Raw genomic sequence first — 25368 nt, 5'->3', positions numbered from 1 at the left:
AGTGGGAGAGAATCGGAATAGTGGGATGTTGTAATGGAAGATTATAAGCATTTAAAAGCCTCTTCTCTAAGCTAAGTGCCAAACTAATGAATTTTTTAAGATGCAGAAAGTCCCTAATCTTATAAAAATTTTATCCCCAAATAGCGCAAGGGAGAAACACCGTGTGTGTGTGTGTGTGTGTGTTCAGAGGATTTTTTCCCCCCATTTGTTTCTGTATGTCTATAAGTTATTAGTAAAAAGAGTATAGGATTATTAGTAGATAAATTTACTTCTTAGGCAGCATTTTTTCCTTATCTGGCTTTATTGAGATAAAATTTACATGTAATATTGTGTAAGTTCATTGTGTATAACATGGTTTTTTTAGATATGGATTATTGAGGAAATTTATGGAATCTCTCCAGAAAATTGTACCCACATACAAAATTTTACATATTGTCTGAGTTTTGAAAAAATTAAACTTTTGGTCTGTTTGCCATCTGTTAACAGTTTTTTTCTGAAAACCAGTCTAAGCAAACCAAAATGAATAAGAATCCATGAGTAGAATTTTCCAAGGAAGTTACATTACTGCTAACTCCTATTCTGTACCCTAAAGCTAGGTATCTAAATACTGCGACTAAAGAGATGCCCTAAAAGCTGATTCTTTAACTTAGGTTCTAGGTGAGTTAATTTAAAGAAGGCAGTCATTAGGAAGGAAGTAGGTGAAAGGAAGGGTAAATAGAAATTCAAACACTTCTGCTTCTAAGACATGGAGTCCTGTGATTATAAGTTCCTTAGATTTTTCTCCACCTGTCCCAACTAAGGCACTTTTTTCCCCTCAGTTGAGGATTAACAGTAACTTGTGTCATTGATAGCCTGACGTGGATCTCGTTTTCTCATCCATCTCCAGGGACCTTTCTTCCCCACCTTTCTGCCCTCTAGACCCTCCGTATTGAGAGGTGATTCTCACCTAGAACTGTGGAAAACATATTAGACCACTATCTTAGCCTCTGACTTACGTTTAATTTTAAAACAGACAAATTTTTCTAGAGAAGGTATTCAGAAACTGTTTAGCAATCACACTGAAAAGAAATAGAGTGCTTTCAGGCTGGCTGTATATTCTGCAACTCATCATGCTCTTTATCATTCCTACTGCCATTACTGCTAGCCATACCAGATGTATTAAAATTGCTTATATCCTGAAAGCATTTGAGTTTGCAACCTCTGCTTTGGGTTACAGGGAGTGGTCACATTTTCTAGGAGGTGGCAAACCAGGTGGCTCAGTGGTAAAGAATCTGCCTGCCAAGCAGGAAACTCGGGTTCGATCCCTGGGTTGGGAAGGTCCCCTGGAAATGGCAGTCCACTCCAGTATTCTTGTCTGGATAATTCCATGGACAGAGGAGCCCGATGGACTGCAGTCCATGGGGTCGCAAAGAGTCAGACGCAACTGAGCACACACACAGAGAGAAATGGATGAGGAAAGAATGAAAATTTCCCTTACTCCCTCCCTATTAAAACATGCAATTTCAGGAGATTCATAGACTTCCAGGAGAGTGTGTATCAGAGGATCTCACATCAAGAGTTCTTGATTTAGATCCTTCAGTAGCTTTACATGTGCTACTATTTAGTGTATGGTTTGTAATTAGCTACTATGGTTTAGCTGTACCAGAAGTATTATGCATGATTGAACAATTGAAATCTCATGTTACTTTAAAAAGAAAAAAACTAAAGGAGAATTTCTTCAACCAGTAACCTCTAGTGGTGTTAGGGAAATAGTCACCCTCTCCAACACAGTGATCATCAAATGTGACTCTTAATTTTGTAACTCTTCCTGTGTGCTCAACTTCCTCCATCTCCACCACTCATCTCACAGACTCTAGCTCTTTTCTGCTACATTTTTGCAGTATTATATTAAGAATAAGCTGAAAAGATTGCCTACACTACTCTAATCCTGTGACGTTTACCGTGATTTCTTTTGCGTATTATTCTGCTAATTCTCTTGCCTTTTCATACACCTTATTATTTTTGGGTGCTGGATTTAATATTTGAACATATGTATAGAAATGATTTTTTCCCCCCCCCCCAGAGAGGGTTTTCATTTCTTCTGCCACCTGTGAGCAGTTCAATCCAGGTTCTGCGTTGAAAGTTTTCTGGGCCAGTGAAATGACACAAATCAGGACTGTAGAAACTACTTTACTTCTGGTTTATCTTTACCCCTAGCATGTAGCTCTTAAGGGCCTCAGGTATGGGTGTTTTACTAGAGTTCCCATTCCTGGCAGATTCTAGACTCCAGTTTTGTTCCCTTGACCTTGTGAGACAGCTAAATGCACAGTTCAGCTGCTCAGTTATTTCTTACCTGTTAACAAATGCCCCCTTGCTAAAGTGGCCCTCTGTGCTGGGCAAGATCTCCATTTCGGATTTCCATCTTCTCCCTGTTGTTATAATGATACTCATCACCTCCTTGTTGGGTCTTTAATGTTTTTAAAAGATTTTTAAAATATATTTTACCCAGTTTTTATTAATTGTTATCAGCTGGAAGGTCTCCATTTCCTGAAAAGTGTCTCCCACCATTATTTCCTTTGGGGAAAGAAATTCTAGCATTTATATTTTTAGATTGTACATATATCTAAAAGTATGTGAAAGAAGCGTTTTTATTTTTCTGTTCTGTGCTCCCCATGAAGCTACATGGGAACAGACTGTACACTAATAAAACAGTCTTAGAACACTACCTCTTTGGACAAACCAGTCTCCATAAATTCTGGTAGAGATCTACTAAGAAATTGAAATGATATTATTAGCCAGTTGATTAAATACAAAGAAATTCTCTTTCAAACGAACTTTTAGAGTTGGTTCCTTTTGAGCAAGTTGTTTCTTATTTGGACTTGGAAATTAGTACTTTACATCAAAATTTCAACAAGTTTTGCATACTGTGGTTATGATATTACCCATGATACTGAATTGTTGAAAAACTTGCCTTTCTGCCCCTGATCTCAATCTGCTGTTATTTGACCTGCTACCATTAAATTGGGGAGGAAAATGTCTGCTTCATCCAGTAACAAATCCCAAGTGTAGTTCATAGATCATCAAGTTAAGTTCAACATTATTGTTTTCAGCTTTTATCTTACCCTCTACAATAGCCATAATAGTTAAATTATAATTCTGAGTGGATGAAGCTGTTTATATTGCTGGCAGAAAAAAAATTAAATAGGAGATAGGAGTCATCAAGCAAAAGATTGGAGAGTTTCTTTTAATGTTTGAAGAGGATCATGAGACCCAAGTTTCCTACAGTCTGGCTTCTATTTCTTGGCTCTGTTGCAAACCAGTTTTAAAAGGAATGGTCTTATCTGCTGATTAATGTTTCATTAAAACATTGGGTATCAAAAGCTGTGTAATACATTTTTTGTATCTACCATAAAATGCCTAGTGCGTATATTAAAGACTCAGTCTTCTATTAATCCACATAAGTCATCTTTGGTTCTGTAGAACAGAAGCGTACCCTTAAAATGCAAAGGTATTATTTATTTTGTATAAATAATTTTTCTAAGTCTTAAAAAAATGAAAGAGCTCTGGATAGAACTTATTTGTATACAAGTAAAACTTCAATTATAGTCAAGGGCATAAAATATGGATGCTATTTTGGGGTACCTTACCAGAGAAATGATGTTTATTTTCTTAGTTAAAATTTATTCTACACGATAAATTCTCTAGTATAGCAAATGCCTTATCTGTTCCCTAACCAAGTAACATTTTTTATAATGACCCAGGATGATATGCTTTGTGGCTAAGAGAGAAGAAAGAATTAAGCTGTAAGTGAATCACCACAGCATTTTTCTAATGAATGTTTTTGAGTAACAATTTTCCTAAGTCGTTTCTTCTCAAATATCCAAACAAGAAAAACATAGAACACTAAAATGATCAAAAACACTCATGTGGACAATTTATGCATTTTCTCCTTGATGCTTCCACTGTGTCCACAGCGCATTAGTGTAGTGACTAATACATAGTAGATGTTCATTCAGTGTGTATTCACTGAATGAAATGAACCTAAAAAGTCAGAGGAAGGCAAAATGAAAAAATTTAGTATGCTATAAATATGTGTAAATTACATAGTTTTCTCTTTACTTAAGAATGTGTCTTTTCTGGGAATTCCCTGGAGGTGCAGTGGTTAGGACTCTTGTGCCTTTACTACTGAGGGCCTGGATTCAGTCCCTGGTCAAGGAACTCAGATCTGACAAGCCAAGTGGCACAGCCCAAATAGAAGGGAAGAAAAAAAAATATGAAAGAGAGACAGCAGAGACAGTACCATTGGGCTAAAGAAGAGGTTTCTGCCTTATTCATTTTGATATTTGGCAAAACTAATACAATTATGTAAAGTTTAAAAATAAAATAAAAGTTTAAAAAAATAAAATTAAATTTAAAAAAATAAATAAATAAAATATATAAATAAATACCCAACTAAGATAGTGGTATTGTCAAATATTCTTTTTAAAAAATGTCTTTTCTCTTTCTAATTTACTGCAGAGGGCTTTGTACGCTTGAAAAACCAGAACCATGATTTCTTATCTGTTCTTATAACATAATTTCACTATGATGTTGAGAAAGGAGGAGTGGTATTTCTTTCAGTTTTGTTTTTTTTTTAATGTATAGTATCCCATTTGTTTTAAATTCATAAACTTTCTCCTCCTGTGGAAGAAAGACTACCTGCCAGTGTGACTAGCATATGGGAACGGGCATAAAGCTTCACTGGATCAGGATTCAGCCATGGCAGCCAACTGAGATCAATCAGCTGTAAGCGAACTGTAATAAATGTAATTTGGGAACATAATCAGTTAGTGTAAAACAAAGAATGAGAATTTCAGGAAATCCTGCTGGCCAGACATGACACATGTGTGTGCACTCAGTTGCTCAGTCATGTCCAACTCTGCAACCCCGTTGCCTGTAGCCCACCAGGCTCCTCTGTCCATGGGATTTTTCAGGCAAGAATACTGGAGAAGGCTGTCATTTCCTACTCTAGGGGATCTTCCTGACCAAGGGATCAAACCCTTGTCTCCTGCATTGGCAGGTGAACCCATTTATCCTCAGAGGTCAGGAAAAAGAAAATAAATACATGAGTAAACTTAACAGTATCCTTTGAGAAACTGGATATATATACAAATGACCAGACCGTCTATAAAAATAGAATTCTGACACCCAACTTTCGGCAAATAGCCTAGGAACACAGCCTATAGCTACAAGTCAGATTTGTAGGAAGTAAGATTACTATCTCAAGCAACCAGTCCAAGAAGCCAACAATAACCCCTGGAACTACAACAGTAACAGCTGGAACTAAATCACCAGGACTTGATTATTAACTGACAATTTCCCTAGTATTTGCCCTCACTTCCAACTTAAGACTAATGAGAGAAAGCTAAATATGCACACTTAACCTGTCTTATAAGATGCCCACTTCTAGTTAACCCACCTTCAGCATCTCTGTGCCAAGTGCCTCCAGTCGGCATACCTGAAGCCTGTCCTTTCATCCACCTATAAAGCTTTTCCACTCCACTGCCTGCCTTTGAGTCTCTGCCAGGTCCAAGTGATGGTAACTGATGCACTTGCTACAGCAAGCTCTGAATAAATAAATAAGTAAACAAATAAACAAGCTTTGCTTGTTCTTATTTGGGTGGTTGTCATTTATTTCCATGCCTTTTTTCCCACATAACATGATTATGGTATTCTGACCTAGAACATAATATATTGACTTCCATGCTTGAACGTAAATAAAAACACACAAAAGAAATGCTTTTTTGATAAGACTCAGATTAGGCATGTAAAAAGGGAATGGGTAGAATTAGATTCCTTACACGTCTTGAGAACAACAACATAGCATTTGTGTTAGTTAAAATGGAATTTCACCTGGAACATCATAGCTGCTGTCGTTCCACCGTGCAAGGGATCTCTTTTCCTGATCCGGGTCGTTTATGCCTTTGTCTCAGCCTCCCCCTCGACAGCCGCTTGTGCCATTCTCTCATCTGCACTTTGTGACTTATGTGGCAGCTGCCATCCTGTCACTCCCAATGACAAAGGCAGAGATTGGCATGGCTCTGGAGTCTGTTAAGGCCTGGGTGATGTATCACTTTCCACATTAATTGATTTTGACTTAGTCATCTCATGGCCCTGAAGCTATGCTGTGTGAGGTAAAGCGCTTTTCTAGTATACCAGTGTTACAGCTTCTGTCAGACTTCTACATTAGAATTAACTTACCCTTTCAGTTCTTCACAGGGCCCCTAGTTTTATAGCTCTTTTATTAGTGTCATTTTCGTACCATCTTACATTACCTCCACTCCTCTTACTTTTATCCCCAACTAGAGTAAGAACCAGGTTCCTGGTGTTAAGTTAAAAAAATATTGTAAATGGCACCTTTTCTTCCACCCCAAATTGTTTTCCCTAGGAACTCTTAAAAACAAGTTCCTGTATATATTTAGAGACATGCCTGAGGAGTTTAGGATATAGTCACAGACTTTCCTGTTTAAGAATCCTAATCACAGAACTAGCTAATTCCTGAGTGTCTCATCATTGTTCCTCCCAAATTCGGTGTAAAGCAAGCCTCTGATGAGCTGCCTTGATATATCAGTGTTCTGTGTGGATGTGGAGATTCCCTCCCCAACTCTCAACTACCTTTATTTTATTTGTTATTTAATTTTTTGGCCAAACCGTGAAGCTTATGGGATCTTAGTTCCCTATCTGTCTGTAGTCTGTAGGAAGCACTGGAAGATGACTGTGCTCAGTCGCTCAGTCTTGTCCAACTCTTTGTGACCCCATGGACTGTAGCCCACCAGGCTCCTCTGTCCATGGGGACTCTCCAGACAAGAATACTAAAGTGGATTGCCGTGCCCTCCTTCAGGGGATATTCCCAACCCAGGAATCAAACTCAGCTCTCCTGCATTGCAGGTGGATTCTTTACCATCTGAGCCACTAGGGAGCACAAAGGGATGCATAGTCAGCAGGATTTGAATCTGCGCAGGGAGACCCCATTGGATTTCTAGTCCATCACCTTAACCACTTGGCCACGACTAGTTCCCTGACCAGGGATCAAACCCAGACCCTCTGTAGTGAAATCTTGGAGTCTCAACCACTGGACTGCCAGGGAATTCCCTAACTACCTTTGTATTGCATCAGTCAGTTCAGTCACTCAGTTGTGTCCGACTCTTTGCTACCCCGTGGACTGCAGCATGCCAGGCCTCCCTGTTCCATCACCAACTCCCAGAGCTTACCCAAGTTCGTGTCCATCAGGTCGAACATGCCATCCATCCATCTGATCTTCTGCCGTCCCCTTCTCCCCCAGCCTTCAATCTTTCCCAGCATCAGGGTCAGTTCTTCACATCAGGTGGCTAAAGTATCAGAGCTTCAAGTTCAGCATCAATCCTTCCGATGAATATTCAGGACTGATTTCCTTTAGGATTGACTGGTTTGATCTCCTTGTAGTCCAAGGGACTCTCAAGAGTTGTCTCCAACACCACAGTTCAAAAACAACAATTCTTCAGCACTCAGCTTACTTTATGGTCCACCTCTCACATCCATACATGACTGCTGGATATGTTTATATACCAGCAGAGTAATACACAAACACAAACTAATACTTGCAGGCTACTTTTCCAATAACATTTATAGAAATGCACTTATGTAAGTTTAAAAGAGGAGACAGTAAGGTCATTATATAAAAATCAGTATTTCTATATTCTAGCAAAGAACAGTTGGAAAAGTAAATCTAAACACAATTTCATTTACAGTAACATTAAAAATCATGAAATATATTGGGATAAATTTGATAAAATGTGTATACTGAAAGTTATAAATAAAACACAAAGATCCAAATAAATGAAGAAGCTATATCATATTTATGGATTAGAAGATTCAGTATTGCTAAGATAGCTATTTTGATTTAAAGGAACCCCAAGAAAAAGTGTTTTTAGAAATCTATAAGGTTTACATGATTGCAAATTTAGATATTTACATGATTTTAAAATTTTTATAGGAATCAAGTGACCCATAGTGGCTACAGCAAGTTTTCAAAAGAACAACAAAGTTAAAGGACTTCCATTCTTCTTCAGTAAAGGTGTCAGGGAAATGAGCATGAACCCTTACCTCTTACCATGCATATAAGTTCACTTAAAGTACTGTAGACCCAGGGGATATTTTTACCCCCTATAGTGTGTGTATAGCTGATTCGCTTTGCTGTACAGTAGAAACTAGCACAATGTTGTAAAGCAGCTATATTCCAATAAATTTTTAATAAATAAAATTTAACAAAAATAGTACCATAGACCTACATGTAAGGGCTAGGAGCAAATCTATGGAATCTTAGAGTGGGCAAAAATTTCTAGGATAGAAGTGTGAGCTATAAAAAAAAAAATTAGAAGTTGTGCTTTATCTAAATTTAAAACATTCACTCTTTAAGACACTTTTGATAACAGGAAATGGCAAGCCATATAATAGGAGAAAATATTAGCATACATATGTCTGACAGATTTGTATCCAATATAAAGAATCCTTACAAATAATAAAAGAATCTTAATTTTTTTTAAGTATAAAAAATTTGAAGAGATAATCACAAAAGAAGATGTAAGAAGGGCCAGTAAATACATGAAAAGATGCACAATATCATTAGTCATCAGTTCAGTTCAGTTGCTCAGTCGTGTCCAACTCTTTGCGACCCCATGGACTGCAGCACGCCAGGCTTCCCTGTCCATCATCAACTCCTGGAGTTTACTCAAACTCATGGCCATTGAGTCCGTGATGCCATCCAACCATCTCATCCTCTGTCATCCCTTTGTCCTCCCACCTTCAATTTTTCTCAGCATCAGGGTCTTTTCCAGTGAGTCAGTTCTTCGTCTCAGGTAGCCAAAGTATTGGAGTTTCAGCTTCAGCATCAGTCCTTCCAGTGAACACCCAGGACTGATCTCCTTTAGGATGGACTGGTTGGATCTCCTTGCAGTCCAAGGGACTCTCAAGAGTCTTCTCTAGCACCACAGTTCAAAAGCATCAAATCTTCAGCTCTCAGCTTTCTTTATAGTCCAACTCTCACATCTGTACATGACTACTGGAAAAACCATAGCTTTGACTAGATGGACCTTTGTTGGCAAAGTAATGTCTCTGCTATTTAATATGCTGTCTAGGTTAGTCATAGCTTTTCTTCCAAGGAGCATTAGTCATCAGAGAAATGCAAAGTGAAACCTTGAAATACCACTGTACACCCTTGGTATGGCTAAAATCAAAGTGTTTCACAATAGCAAGCATTGGTGAGGATATAGAGAAACTAGAACTGTTACATACTACTTGAGAGTGTGAACTGAACAGTCACTTTGGAAACAAGTGATTTCTTATACAGTTAAACTTTTAAACTTTATAACCCAGCCATTATACACCTTTGTATTTGTCCTAGAGAAATTAAAATATATATCCACACAAAGGTGGGCTTAGTTGCCAGCAGCATGTGGGGTCTTCTTGGACCAGGGACTGATGAACCTGTGTCTCCTGCGTTGGCAGATGGATTCTTTTTTTGCCTTCATCCATGCTTTTTTTTCTCTGGGTTTTTTATTGGTTTTTGTTTTGTTTTGTCTATTGTTTTAATTATTTTAATTGGAAGATAATTACAATATTGTGGCAGTTTTGCCATACATTGACATGAATCAGCCACGGGTATACATGTGTCCCCCCATCCTGTACCCGCCTCTACCTGCCTCCCCACCTCCCTCCCCACCTTATCCCTCTGGGTTGTCTCAGAGCACTGGCTTTGGGTGCTCTGCTTTATGCATCAAACTTGCACTGGTCACCTGTTTTACGTATGGTAATATGCATGTTTCAGTGCTATTCTCTCAAATCATCCCACCCTCGCCTTCTCCTACAGAGTCCAAATGTCTGTTCTTTACATCTGTGTCTCTTTTGCTGCCCTGCATGTAGGATTATCATTACCATCTTTCTCAATTCCATATATATGTTATTATATAGCATTTGTGTTTCTCTTTCTGTATGATAGGCTCCAGTTTCATGCACCTCATTAGAACTGACTCAAATGTGTTCCTTTTTTTAGCTCAGTAATAGTCCATTGTATATGTGTACCACAACTTCCTTATCCATTCATCTGCCGATGGGCATCTAGGTTGCTTCCATGTCCTAGCTATTGTAAATAGTGCTGCATGAACATTGGGTGCATGTGTCTCTTTCAATTCTGGTTTTCTCAGTGTGTATACCCACCCGTGGGACTGCTGGTTCATATGGCAATTCTGTTCCCAGTTTATTAAGGAGTCTCCACACTGTTCTTCATAGTGGCTGTACCAGTTTTCATTCCCACCAGCAGTGTAAGAGAGTTCCCTTTTCTCCATAGCCTCTCCAGCATGTATTGTTTGTAGACTTTTTGATGATGGCCATTCTGACCAGCATGAGATTCTGTGTCATTATGGTTTAGATTTGCATTTCTCTGATAATGAATAATGTTGAACATCTTTTCATGTGTTTATTAGCAATCTGTATGTCTTCTTTGGAGAAATATCTGTTTAGTTCGTTTGCCCAGTTTTGATTGGGTTGTTCATTTTTCTGGTATTCAGCTGCATGAGCTGCTTGTATATTTTGTAGATTAATTCTTTGTCAGTTGTTTTGTTTGCTATTATTTTCTCCCATTCCAAGCTGTCTTTTCACCTGGCTTCTAGTCCTTTAGTTGTGCAAAAGCTTTTAAGTTTAATTAAGTCCTATTTATTTATTTTTGTTTTATTCCCATTACTGTGGGAGGTGGGTCATAGAGGATTTTGCTGTGATTTATGTCTGAGTGTTCTGCCTGTGTTTTCCTCTAAGAGTTTTATAGTTTCTGGTCTTACATTTAGATCTTTAAATCCATTTTGAGTTTATTTCTGTGTATGGTGTTAGAAAGCATTCAAATTTCATTCTTTTATACGTGGTTGACCATTTTTCCCAGCACTACTTGTTGAAGAGACTGTATTTTCTCCTTGTATATTTTTGCCTCTTTTGTCAAATATAAGGTGTCCATAGGTGCATGGATTTATATCTGGACTTTCTATTTTGTTCCATTGATCTATATTTCTGTCTTTGTGCCAGTACCATACTGTCTTGATGACTGTAGCTTTGTAGTATAGTCTGAAGTCAGGAAGGTTGATTGCTCCAGTTCCATTCCTCTTTCTTAAGATTGCTTTGGCTATTTGAGGTTTTTTGTGTTTCCATACAAATTGTGAAATGATGTGTTCTAGTTCTGTGAAAAAGGCCGTTGGTAGTTTGATAAGGTTTGTATTGAATCTATAGATTGCTTTGGGTAGTATACGGATTTTCACTATATTGATTTTCCAATCTGTGAACATGGTCTATCTATTTGTGTCATCTTTTATTTCTTTCACCAGTGTTTTATAGTTTTCTATATACAGGTCTTTTGTTTCTTTAGGTAAATTTATTCCTAAGTATTTTATTCTTTTTGTTGCAATGGTGAATGGGATTGTTTCCTTTATTTCTTCTTCTGATTTTTCATTGTTGTTGTATAGGAATGCAAGGGATTTCTGTGTGTTAATTTTATATCCTACAGCTTTACTGTATTCATTGATAGTAATTTTCTAGTGGCATCTTGAGGGTTTTCTACGTAGAGAATCATGTCATCAGCAGATGGATTCTTTACTACTGAACTACCAGGGAAACCCAGGTGTTGCTTTTATTGTTGATCACTGGTAGGCAGTGACTTTAAAAATCAGGAGCTCAGTTTGGGGAGGATGTGGAAGAGCTCCATGTCAGCTCTAGAGCTTACTGTGACAGATAGCAGCCACTATTTATCAGTCACGTTTCCAATATTCATCAGAACATCAGTAACTCACTTCCAGTTTCATCAGAAAAGAAAAAATTTAGGTTACCATTTAAGAGCTAGGAAATGAAAACATGACCAGGTTTACTCTGGCAATTGGGCTAAGCTAATCATAGGTTTTGTAACTCTGTTAGAGAGAAAGCATGGGTTTCTTTATTTGATTAAATGTGGTACAAATTTCTGAGTCTTGAAATAGATGAGAACAGGCAGTTTATAATTAACAGATCATAAAGGAAAATGTAAACAACCCGATGAGAAAATGCTAAGAGAATGCTGAGAATTAAAAGTCTGTGGAACTATTCTTTGTGTAGCCTGCCATGTTAGGAATACAGATTAGCGATTTGGATACATTAGCTATTAGACATTCATTTCTTGGCACAGTTTAAGTCATCGTTTAATCCCTCTGCAGTTTGAGAACTTTAAGTAGAAGGGACTTTTTGCAGATGTTGTGAAGTTTAAACCACCTCTGAAAAGAAAATTCACGTCATCCAGAAAAATAAACACCAAAATATTCTGAAATATTTGCCACTTGCTTTTTTGCAGCATCCTGTTTTTTGCCTGCATTAAATTTCTCAGCTTTTAAATTACTATGATTAAATCAAATTACTTTCTTTTCCACACGAGACTATAAGTTCCTTAAGGATAGGGACTGTCTCCATTGTCCATAAATGTGTATCTAATACCTCACACAGTGCTGGACACACAGAAAGTACTTAGTAAATATTTATTGAATTAATTCTTGCTTTCCTATATTGTCTGTGGAAGTTATTCTGCTGGATACCATTAATAAGATAACCATTTAAACAATTTGTACTTAATAATCACATATTTCCTATCCACATAATGAGTCCAACAGCCAGGCAGCCTGTACTTCAAAACTGACTGTCACTGCGTAGCTCAGCTGGTAAAGAATCCATCTGCAATGCAGGAGACCCCAGTTCGATTCCTGGGTTGGGAAGATCGGCTGGAAAAGGGATAGTCTATCCACTCCAGTATTCTTGGGCTTCCCTTATGGCTCAGATGGTTAAGAATCCGCCTCCAATGCAGGAGACCTGGGTTCCATCCCTGAGTTGGGAAGATCCCCTGGAGAAGGGAAAGGCTACCTACTCCAGTATTCTGGCCTGGAGAATTCCATGGACAAAGGAACCTGCCTGGCTACAGTCCATGGGGTCACAAAGAGTCAGACACCACTGAGCGACTTTCACTTTTTCACTTTCATGCCTAACTCTTGAAAAGGGAATGGCTACCCCCTCCAGTAGTCTACTATTCTTGCTGGGAGAATTCCATGGACAAGAAGTGCCTGTGGGCTACAAGTCCATGGAGTCATAAAGAGTTGGACATGACTGAGCGACTAACACACACTGTCTTAACTCTGTAACCATGGTCAAGCAAAAACTTGGTCTTTGTGTGCCTTACTTTTACTATCTGTAAGATAAGGAATGTTGTGAAGATTAAATGATTTAATATATGTAAAGCACTTGGAAAAGTACCAGAGAGTAATATCTCAATAAGTTACTGTTACTATTACTGAAAGTGAAAGTGAAGTTGCTCAGTCGTGTCCAACTCTTTGCAACCCCATGGACTATAGCCTACCAGGTTCCACCATCCATGGGATTTTCCAGGCAAGAATACTGGAGTGGGTTGCCATTTCCTTCTGTAGTACAGAAATACAACACTCTTTTAAAACAACACTAAATATGCTATATTTTCAGTTTTTTTTTTAATTTTATTTTATTTTTAAACTTTACAATATTGTATTAGCTCCGCCAAACATCGAAATGAATCCGCCACAGGTACACCCGTGCCCCCAATCCTGAACCCCCCTCCCTCCCCCCTCCCCAAACCCTCCCCCTGGGTCATCCCAGTGCACCAGCCCCAAGCATCCAGTATCGTGCATCGAACCTGGACTGGCGACTCATTTCATACATGATATTATACATGTTTCAATGCCATTCTCCCGAATCTCCCCACCCTCTCCCTCTCCCACAGAGTCCATAAGACTGATCTATACATCAGTGTCTCTTTTGCTGTCTCGTACACAGGGTTATTGTTACCATCTTTCTAAATTCCATATATATGCGTTAGTATACTGTATTGGTGTTTTTCTTTCTGGCTTACTTCACTCTGTATAATAGGCTCCAGTTTCATCCACCTCATTAGAATCTTGGAGTTCTGTCTTTGTGTTGAACTGGTAAGTCATACAGAACTTGAATCTGAAAATTGTTCCCTCTTCTCTTTTTCCCTCACTCTGTTGTTAAGAAATCAAATAAGTATTTCAAGTATGGTCTCCTGAAAAAAACCTACTCTCCACCTTTTCCTCCTCCATCCTTCAAGGACAAGTGTAATTGTTTATCTCTCAACTCACTATTCCTTTAATTTACAGAGTAGTTCTTGTATATATTGGCTTCTTTCTATCCTTATGTCATTTTTCCACTTTAAGTTGTTAACTGGTTTAAGGAGCAGGGGGGAAGGAAATGGCAACCCACTCCAGTATTCTTGCCTGGGAAATCCCATGGACAGAGGAGCCTGGCAGGCTACAGTCCATGGGGTCACAAAAGAGTTGGACACGACTCAACGACTAAACAAAAACAATGTAAGAGAGGAATGGTGAGGTAATTTTTTACACAGATTTTAACTATATATAGCATTATTTAGTTTTTCAATAGTTGTAGATTTCTTTCTTGAAGGAAAAAAAAAGTATTGAGACTATTGTTTCATTCTTAAACCCAGTGTCCTATGACTTCAGTACATTTTCTATCATATTTAAAAGTTAAAATATAACATAAATACAGAAAGATATCAAAGAGACAACTCATTGGAAAAGACTCTGATGCTGGGAAAGATTGAAGACAGGAGGAGAAGGGGATGACAGAGGACAAGACAGAGGACATCATCGACTCAGTGAACATAAGTTTGAGCAAACTCCGGGGGGTAGTAAATGACAGGGAAGCCTGGTGTGCTGCAGTCCATGGGGTTGCAACAAAGAGGACACGACTGAACAACATTTCAAATAATAATTATGCATCTCTGTGAAATTATGACATGAACACCTGTACAACCACTACCTAAGTTCAGACACAGAACGTTCCCAGCACCTCAGAAGCTTTTCTCATGCTTCCTCTGCATCATATTCCACTCCATGTAAGTGTGACCTTTAATCTGACTGCATTATCATTTATTTCCTTTGACAGTTTTCACACTTTACATAAATGAAATCATTTAACCTGTACTCTTTTGAGCCTCTCTTCTTTTGTTTAATTGTATGTTTGTGAGATTCTCTTTTATTGCTGTCGTGTTTCATTGTATGTCTACTATTGATGGGCATTTTCAACTTTGGCTGTTATGAACAATTTTATGAATGTTTGCCACATCTATTTCAAAGCCCCTGTGTTTACTTTTCATTTTGGTATATAGTAGTGGACTTGCTGGGTCATGGGGTTTCAATATGTTCCATCTAATTTTTTTTTTCCAAATTTTATGCTACCAATTTACAGTTATACCAGAAAAACAGGTTAACTGTCTTTTTGCCCCATATTCACTTCAGTCGCTCAGTCGTGTCCAACTCTTTGCCATCCCATGGACAACAGCATGCCAGGCTTCCTGTCCATCACCAACTCCCGGAGCTTGCTCAAACTCCTGTCCATCGACTCGGTGATACCATCCAACCATCTCATCCTCTGTTGTCCCCTTCTCTGGCCTTCAATCTTTCCCAGCATCAGGGTCTTTTCACATGAGTCAGTTTTTCCCATCAGGTGGCCAGAGTATTGGTGCTTCAGCTTCAGTCCTTCCAGTGAATATTCATGACTGACTTCCTTTAGGATTGATTGGTTTGATCTCCTTGCAGTCCAAGGGACTCTCAAGAGTCTTCTCCAACATCACAGTTCATAAGCATCAATTCTTCAGCACTCAGCTTGCTGTATAATCCAACACTCACATCCATACATGACTACTGGAAAAACCATAGCTTTGACTAGATGGACCTTTGTTGGCAAAGTAATGTCTCTGCTTTTTTATATGCTGTCTAGGTTGGTCATAGCTTTTCTTCCAAGGAGCAAGCGTCTTCTAATTTCATGGCTGCAGTCACCATCTGCAGTGATTTTGGAGCCCAACAAAATAAAGTCTCTCACTGTTTCCATTGTTTCCCCATCTATTTGCCATGAAGTGATGGGACCGGTTACCATGATCTTAGTTTTTTGAATGTTGAGTTTTAAGCCAACTTTTTCACTCTCCTCTTTCACTTTCATCAAGAGGCTCTTTAGTTCTTATTTGCTTTCTGCCATAAGGGTGCATATTGATATTTCTCCCAGCAATCTTGATTCCAGCTTGTGCTTCATCCAGCCTGACATTTCACGGGATGTACTCTGCATATAAGTAAGCAGGGTGACAATATACATCCTTGACGTGCTCATTTCCCAATTTGGAACCAGTCCATTGTTCCATGTCCAGTTCTAACTGTTGCTTCTTGACCTGCATACAGATTTCTCAGGAGGCAGGTCAGGTGGTCTGGTATTCCCATCTCTTGCAGAATTTTCCACAATTTATTGTGATCCATACAGTCAGAGGCTTTGGCATAGTCAATAAAGCAGAAGTAGATGTTTTTCTGGAACTCTCTTGCTTTTTTTGATGATCCAGTGGATGTTGGCAATTTGATCTCTGGTTCCTCTGCCTTTTCTAAATCTAGCTTGAATGTCTGGAAGTTCTCAGTTCACATGCTGTTGAAGCCTGGCTTGGAAAATATTGAGCATTACTTTGCTAGCATGTGAGATGAGTGCAGTTGTGCAGCAGTTTGAACATTCTTTGGCATTGTCTTTCTTTGGGATTGGAATGAAAACTGACCTTTTTCAGGCATGTGGCTGGCCCCTGCTGGGTTTTCCAAATTCGCTGACGTATTGAGTGTAGCACTTTCACAGCATCATCTTTTAGGATTTGAAATAGCTTAACTGGAATTCCATCACCTCCACTAGCTTTATTTGTAGTGATGCTTCCTAAAGCCCACTTGACTTCACATTCCAGGATATCTGGCTCTATGTGAGTGATCACATCATCGTGATTATCTGGGTCATGAAGATCATTTTTATATAGTTCTTCTGTGGATTCTTGCCAGCTCTTCTTAGTATCTTCTGCTTCTGTTAGGTCCAGACCATTTCTTTCCTTTATCGTGCCCATCTTTGCATGAAATGTTCCCTTGATATCTCTGATTTTCTTGAGGAGATCACTAGCCTTTCCCAGTCTATTGTTTTCCTCTATTTCTCTGCATTGATCACTGATGAAGGCTTTCTTGTCTCTCCTTGCTATTCTTTGGAACTCTGCATTCAGATAGATGTATCTTTCCTTTTCTCTTATATCTAATACTGTGGGCAAGAATCCCTTAGAAGAAATGGAGTAGCCCTCATAGTCAACACAGGAGTCTGAAATTCAGTACTTGGATGCAATCTCAAAAACAACAGAATGATCTCTGTTCATTTCCAAGGCAAACCAATCAATATCACAGTAATCCAAGTCTATGCCCCAACCACTAATGCCGAAGAAGCTGAAGCTGAATGGTCCTATGAAGACCTGCAAGACCTTCTAGAACTAACACCAAAAAGAGAAGTTCTTTTCATCAGAGGGGACTGGAATGCAAAAGTAGGAAGTCAAGAGATAACTGGAGTAACAGGCAAGATTGAGTTAAAGATATTCTTCCCACTTTGTAGCTTGCCTTTTTACTGTTTTAGTGGAATCTTTGGTGAACAGAAGTTTTTCTTATTAATAAACTTAACCTATCTTTTTCTTTTGTGGGTTAGTGCCTTTTGTGGCTTATTTGAGAAATCTTTGCCTAGTCCTAGTTCATGAAGATATTCTCTTAGGCTGCCTTCCAGAAAATGTATTCTCTTTTGTGTTTGGGTCCATATTCCACCTGGAATTGATTTTTGTGTATGGGAAGAGGTAGGGACAGGTTTCATGTTTATTCGGACATAGAGATCCATCACCGTTTACTGAAATGCCATTCTCTCAGGGTCACCCTGTAATATCTGAGGCCCTGTGTGAATATTTTTGGTGGGATTTTTGTCTATATATACAATTTAGTTAAAACACATATTATAAAATTAATGGGTCTACTTGAAGCACATTGTTTTATCAAAGAAGATTTGGAGTAATGGATAGGGATGTATACTTATCTGTTTATTGTTTCATCATTGTACGTAAAGATTCTTCATAGTAGATGGACACCATCTCTTTACATTAATGTCCAGAAGATATTGCTTTATAGTCTTTATTGTCAAGTGTGCCATTATTGTCAAATTTCATATTACCCACTGCAAGTAAAATGTAGCATACTCATAAAAATTAAAAAAGAAGAGAAAATGCCATTCTCTTACTAAACAATTGCAGTGGCATTTCTGTCCTAAATAAGGTGAATCCACTTGTATAGATACGTTTCTGGATTTTTTATTCTGTTCTCCTGGTCTTTTCGTCTATGCTTGTACCATTCATACTCCCTCTTAATTATTTTAGCATTATATTAAATCTTGATGTTAAGTAACAGCACTCATTCTTCTTCACATTTTCTTTACTATCCCCAGACCTTTCCATATCCATGTAAATGTTAGAATATTTAGTTTTAAGGTGCTGTCTTCCTCATTCAATCAAAGCTTATTGCATAAACACACTGCTTCCAAATAGCCAAGATAAATTTCAGTAGCTTTAATCAACAAAATGTATAAATGATATATGGTTTATTTTGTGTATAATAGTCTTATAGTGATTATTTTTCAACAACCTACCAGCCATCTTGTTTTGTGTATCATATTCCAAGTTCATCGTTACTAAAGAAGTCACACTAGGATCCCACTCAAAGAAAGTGCTATCTTTGTTTAGGCTCATACCTTCATTGGGCATAAACATGCCTAAACCAAACATTAGGAAGATGACACATTCTTCACGTTGCCTGAATGGTCATGGATGAGACAGAAAGATAGGTAAGATATTCGGTATGACAATTTCAGAGGAATTTTGAGTTTTGAACAAATATGCTCGGCAGAGGGGAGGTAGGAAATGATACCTAGCAACATTGTGAGAGGCTGGAATCAAGGATGACAGTAGAGCTTAGGGATTAAGAGCCTGAGGTCTAGATCCAGATTTCCTAGTTCAGTTACTTAATAGTTTATGGGTTTTGGCAAGTTATTCAAGTCTCTATTATTCACTTTCCTTATCCATACAATGGGGATAAGACTGCCTACCTCATTGGGTTGTTACGATCATTAAATGAGTTAATGTATATAAAATGGTTAGAAACAGTACCTGGCATATAAACTAATGCCCATATGTTCTGGATGTTGTTATAATTTTTAAAAGATAATCTGAAAAACTGAGATATATTTTTAGTTTCATTTACTTGTTCTGTGTCATGATATAATCCCCCACCCTTGACATATACAATATAACTCCAATAAAGTCCTGTCCCTGCACCATTGGCTTCCAGGTCACTTAGTAGTAAAGAATCCTCCTGGCATTGCAGGAGCCCCGTGTTCAATCCCTGGATCAGGATGATCCCTGGAGAAGGAAATGGCAACCCACTCCATAGACAGAGGAACCTGGTGGGCTGTAGTCCATGGGGTCGCCAAGAGTTTAACATGACTGAGCAACGGAGCATGCATGCACACACCACGCACCGTAAGACTAAGGTTCATTGAAGACTGAAAAGACTATAGCAGAATGTAGTAGTGCAGAAAACAGGCCCTACACTCAGGAAGGAAATGGTCCAAAGAGTAAAAATGCATAGTAAGTTGGAAATTGAGGCAATTTTATTAATAAGAATCCTCAGAAGTAACAGGTTGAGCACTTGTTTTCCTGCTATGTTGAGTTCATTCAATTTGATAGATTTTTAAAGGATAAGAGGTTGCAAAGAGTCAGACACGACCTGGCAGCTGAACCGACAACAAAGGATAAGGTGATTCGAGCTGTTTCAGGGTTTTTCAACCTTAATACTATTTAATGACTTTCGGGGCTAGACAATCATTTGTTGTGGGGAGATGTCTTGTGTATTGTAGGATGGTTAACAGCATCCTTGGCCTCTACCTACCAGCGGCCAGGAGCAACACCCCTCGCCACAGTGTGACAGCCAGAAATACCTCTGGTCATTGCCACATGTTCCCTGGGGGCAGAATTGTCACCATTTGAGAATCACTAAGTTATTTAAAAGAAACTTCCCTGCATAATTTTTTCTCAAAGTTCCAAACATTCACAGTGATGGGGAATAGAATGGTGCACTGCTATGTACTAACTTCCTAGCTTCAATAATTTTGACAACTTGTTTTATCAATATCTTCCCCGTTTTTTTCTGTAGTAATTTCAGCAAAATCTGGTCACTATATCATTTCTCCCATCAGTCCTTTGATGTATATAAAAGATATGAACTTGGAGACTTCTTCAAAATAATAAATATTAGTATCCTTTAAAAGAAATATTTAGGAAAACAATTAAGACACTAGAGTGACATAGTAAGAATAACTGTAACATGAGTAAAAGAGCCTAAAAGAAAAAGGAAGAATTTGGTTTATTTTTCTGCTGGCCTCTTTCTTAAGTGAGTAACATTTGGACTTTTGTGAATAATGCATGAAATGATAATGTAGTTATAGTCTCTGCCTGCCATTTGTATGTATTGTGTTAGTATGTTGTGAAATCTAAAGAGGTCAGGGACTTTTGCATTTTATTATAAATATCTTCAAAATAACTTTTAGTGTTTTACCCAGAATCTGTTTACTTTTGATTTCATGTACTATAAGTATTCTTGTTATTGTAGTAGGCTTTGATAAATTTTAATAGTATTAAATAGATGCCTTAGTAGTTTAGAAATTCCACACACTCTAGTAACAAAACAAAAAATTCTTTCTAGCAAGGGTTTAAAGGTGGAAATTTGCTTGAATGAAGAGAGGGGATTTGTTTGTTTTTATTGAAGTATATTTCACTTAAAATATTGTGTTAGTTTCAGGTTTACTACATAGTGATTATTTTTGCAGATTATATTCCATTAAAGATTATTATAAGAAAATGGGTGGAATTCCCTGTGCTGAACAGTATATCCTGTTGCTTATCTGTTTTACATGTAGTAGTTTGTATCTGCAATCCAATACCCCTGATTTAACCCCCCTCTCTTCTCTCTCCCCTTTGATAACCACAGGTTTGTTTTCTCTCTCTGTAAGTCTGTTACTGTTTTTTATATACATTCATTTGTGTTATTTTTTAGATTTAGGGTACTTGTTTCAAAGATGCATTTGCATATGTAACAACTTTTTCCTGAGATTTTTTTAGAGTACCTTAGTTGGGCAGAGGCAGAAAGAGAAGGAACTGTCTATAATGTTGGGTGTTATAGAGGTAATAAAGCCCCAGGGATATCTTTCTGTTCTGTGGCAGAGAAATCCATTTTTGTTGTTTCTTGGAGAGGAAGTGGAGAAGGGAATGTAGATCCTGTTTTTCTACTCTGACATAAATCCAATAAGAATTCTATACAGATTTTCCACACTTTGAGTTCAGTAATGCTGTACAAAAATGTGGGGCTTCCCAGGTGGCTCAGTGGTAAAAGAACTGCCTGCCAATTTAGGAGACATAGGGGACATGGGTTCGATCCTGGGGTCAGAAGATCCCCTAGAGTAGGAAATGGCAACCCACTCTAGTATTTTTGCATGGAAGATCCCATGCATAGAGTAGCTTGGCAGGCTACAGTCCCCATGGACTTTTGGGGCTAGATAATCTCATTTTCTTGCCATTTGGCGTGATTTAATGTGTAACACAGACTATCCAAAGAAATTAAGCTATTTTGCTTTTGTATCAAACCATATGACACACTATAGTTAATGCTTGCTAGGGTGAAAGGATAGCAAAAAAAAAAAAAAAAGATTTTGGTAATACCATATATGGGATATGTGCTACTGTGAATTGTTATAAATATACTTGAGCGTAAAACAAAATCTGAGAAAATGTTGACAGTGAATCAAGTTGGTGTAAACAGATAAATTCAGTTTAGGTAAATTAGTTCTGCATCACATTTAAAATAGATCATCTTGAGTTCCCTGGCTCTTTTTTATATCTGTAAATTTCTATAAATTCTTTATTTGGAAATAAATTTATTTTGACGATGAGGCTAAGGAGGATTCTCATATTGACTTTGTTCAGCAGCCTTCAGTGAAAAGGTCTGAAAAAGAACAATATCTGTAGTTGGTAACCCCTGAAAAATAGCCTAAATACAGAAGCTTAAAAACTGATTGTATGGAATGAAGATAGCAGACTGGAAACAGAAGATTACAGTGAAAGCCATAGATCAAAAAATTTAGGGGTCTAAATTGCAGGGCGAAAAAGTAAACCTGAGTGGGTTTCTTTTTGGAGTGATGAAAATGTTCAGGAATTAGAGTGGTGATAAACTTATGAATATACTAAAGCCACTGAGCTGTATACTCTAAGGGGGAAGAGCTTATGGTTTATGAATTACACATCAGTTTTGAAAAAATGACCTGACTGGGAAAGTGATAGTTCAGGTAGGAACCCAACCAGAGTGAGTAGAGCACCTGTGTGCAGGGTAGCAGTGAGCAGCAGTGAGATTTGTTACATGCAAGGAGAATAGATTAAATAAGTAAGGAAAATGAAGAACAGGTTTTTCACTGTTGCAGAAAAGTTACAACCTTGGAAAGGAAGAAATTCAGATTTAACCCTGTGGCATTGAATTAGGCCTCATCTGTGAACTTTAGGGGGAGTGTTTATATATGGATTTACAGATTAAAATGAATATAGAGCTGTGTGTATGCATATATGTAAGAACATAACTGTCTAATTTTGCCCATGTGGTGGACCTGCAGGGCAGTGGCATCCTCATCTGATGAGCATATCTGATATTCTAATACGTTTACTCACTTAAAAAAAAATCAGGCTTTCTTGGAAAAAAGGACTGATTCCAGGGCTAGGGCAGAGAAAATGCGTGAGGAACCTGCAGCATCTCGTGACAGAAAGCAAGGAGGTACTCAGAAAATGACAGGGGTGTGTCAGAAGGCTACAGGAGCCAAAGTGAAAAGGCTTGCCTGGCCAACTCTGGGACATTGGAGCAACAAAATAAATAATAACAGTAACAGATTATAACTCATTGAGTAAAATAGGAGTCTGTGAGTTCAGATAGGTAGGTACATAGACACATAGATAAAGGAAAAGAAACTAAACTGTAAAAGAGTGATGGATTTAGAAAACTTACTATTTGGCAAGCATGATAGTAATTAATTTAACTGGGAAACATTAATGGATGCTAAAAATAGTGGGCAAAAGTTTATTGAGGAGAGATTCAAACTGTTGTTGTATACCAGTGTTGATGCAATCATTATTCATAATATCTAGTAGGTGGAAACAGCTCAAGTGTCCAGTATGATGGACAGATGACTAAATAAACTAAATGGGTATGTACATAAAATAGAATAGAATTTAGCCGTTACAAGGAGTGAAATTCTGATACATGCTATAACATGAATGAACCTTGAAAATGTGCAAAGTGAGATAAGCTAGACATAAAAGGACAAATATTGTATGATTCCACTTACATGAGGTGCCTAGGATAGACAAGTTCCTGGAAACAGGAAGTAGAATAAAGGTTACTAGGCTTGGGAAGTTTGGTTGAGTGGAGGCAGTTTCTCTGGGCAGTGGTTAAACAGTTCTGAAAATGGAGATGGTTGCACAATGTTGTGAGTGCACTTATTGCCACTGAACTGTATGCTTAAAAATGGTTAAAATGACAAATATTGTTACGTGTATTTTTATCAAACATTTTTTTTTAATTTCAAAATTTGGTGAGGGCTGGAATACGTATATATTCTCAAAGTATCCCCCCACAAAACACTTACTAATTACAAAGAGAAATTGTATAATTTTAGAGTGGAAAAACCTGGCAGACACTGCCATAACCAAGTGATCCAAGTTAACACAGCATTAATTTTGTGAAAGTGCTGCCATAAATGCTTACCCTAAATTAAATTGTGAGATATCATGAGAAAAGTTGAAATTGAGGGACATGGTATATTATCTGACGTATAATCTTCAAAAGTGGTTGTGAAAAGTTAAGAAAAGACTAAGGGACTGTTTGAGATTCAGAGAGTCAAAGAAAACTGAGAACTAAATGCATTGCTTAATCCTGAATTGGATCTTTTTGCTAGAAATGACGTTACTGGATAAAAATCAAAACTTAAATGGGGTCTGTGGATGAGATCATAATGTAAAATGTTAGGTTCCTGATTTCTCTGTTGGTACTGTGGTTATGTAAGAAAATGTCCTTGTTCATAGAAAATGCATACTATCTGGGCCTGATGGGGTAGCGTGTCTATATTTTAAAGTGATTAAGGGAAAAAAAATTGTTCTTTGTACTATTCTTGAAACTTTTTTGTAAGTTTGAACTGATTTTAAAATAAAAAAGAATATTTACACAAACTAAGAAAAAAGAGATAAAAGAACCTGAATGAAGGCAGTGATTGTGGCCAGGAGCTAGACCCCAAGACTAGGACTTGTATTGGAAAGCCAACTGCCACAGAAATGGGAAACTTCTTTTGAGTGAGTTATAGAAACATTCTCTCAGACTCAAGGGTTTCAAGTAAATATATTGAGAATTCTGAGTAGACTGTCAATTGTAATAGGTAACAGTGGAAAAATAAGCTTCTGGTCAGGGACTTCATAATTTTGGATTTAGAATGTGAAAACAAAGGAAATGACCAAACAGAATGTAAAAATAGTTGTAAAACTGGCCGTTTTATTTTGAAAGATTCAGGTGTTTCAATGCCTTCCTGTTGCAGGTGATGCTGAACAGGAACTTGGTCCCCCTCCATCTGTAGATGAGGCAGCAAACACACTCATGACTCGTCTGGGTTTCCTCCTTGGGGAGAAAGTCACGGAAGTTCAGCCAGGTGACCAGTACAACATGGAAGTCCAGGATGAAAATCAGGTAAACTGCTTCCCATCAACTTATTGAAACATGGGATGAATCGGCCTATTATAACCAGGAAAGAAAAACTGTTGCAGGGCGTGGATGTGGGTCTTGTCAGAACAATGATCCCAAGTGTCAAATGCCTTTTCAGGCCTGGAATATAACTTCATTTTCCATAACCACTGTGTTTCTTCAGTTTATGGAACACCTTTTAGTTTCCATTCTTAAGTTTAAAAAGCCACTTCAAGGTTTTGATTCCTTTATTGAATGAATGAGGAAATAACTAAACCAACAAACAAGACGTGTGTGTGTGTGTGTATAAAAGCACCATACCCCTAAATTGCAGAATACACATTGTTTTCAGATACACATGGATTATTTAGCAAATTTACAATATGCTGATTCATGGACCAGATCTTGCCAGATGTAGGGCTTTCCCGATAGCTCAGTTGGTAAAGAATCCACCGCCAATGCAAGAGACCCCAGTTCAATTCCTGGGTCAGGAAGATGCTCTGGAGAAGGGATAGGCTACCCACTCCAGTATTCTTGGGCTTCCCTTGTGGCTCAGCTGGTAAAGAATCCTCCTGCTATGTGGGAGACCTGGGTTTGATCCCTGGGTTGGAAAGATCCCCTG

General features: G+C 38.0%; 1 protein-coding gene across 10 annotated transcripts in view; it reads left to right on the top strand.

Annotated features, from left to right (window-relative positions):
* The window catches only part of TANC2 (tetratricopeptide repeat, ankyrin repeat and coiled-coil containing 2), a 363388-nt gene that overhangs the window by 195845 nt on the left and 142175 nt on the right, over positions 1–25368 (top strand). For all 10 annotated transcript variants that reach the window (XM_044938797.2, XM_044938800.2, XM_044938803.2 and 7 more), the window contains one exon: positions 24604–24752. In XM_044938797.2, the coding sequence (XP_044794732.1) occupies positions 24604–24752 (149 nt within the window). The remainder of the gene's footprint in view (positions 1–24603; positions 24753–25368) is intronic.

This window comes from Bubalus bubalis, chromosome 3, assembly GCF_019923935.1.
Source record: "Bubalus bubalis isolate 160015118507 breed Murrah chromosome 3, NDDB_SH_1, whole genome shotgun sequence".
Classification (NCBI taxonomy): Eukaryota; Metazoa; Chordata; class Mammalia; order Artiodactyla; family Bovidae; genus Bubalus; species Bubalus bubalis.
The sequence above is the reverse complement of the archived record's forward strand: the minus strand, read 5'-3'. Positions and strand labels throughout refer to the sequence as shown.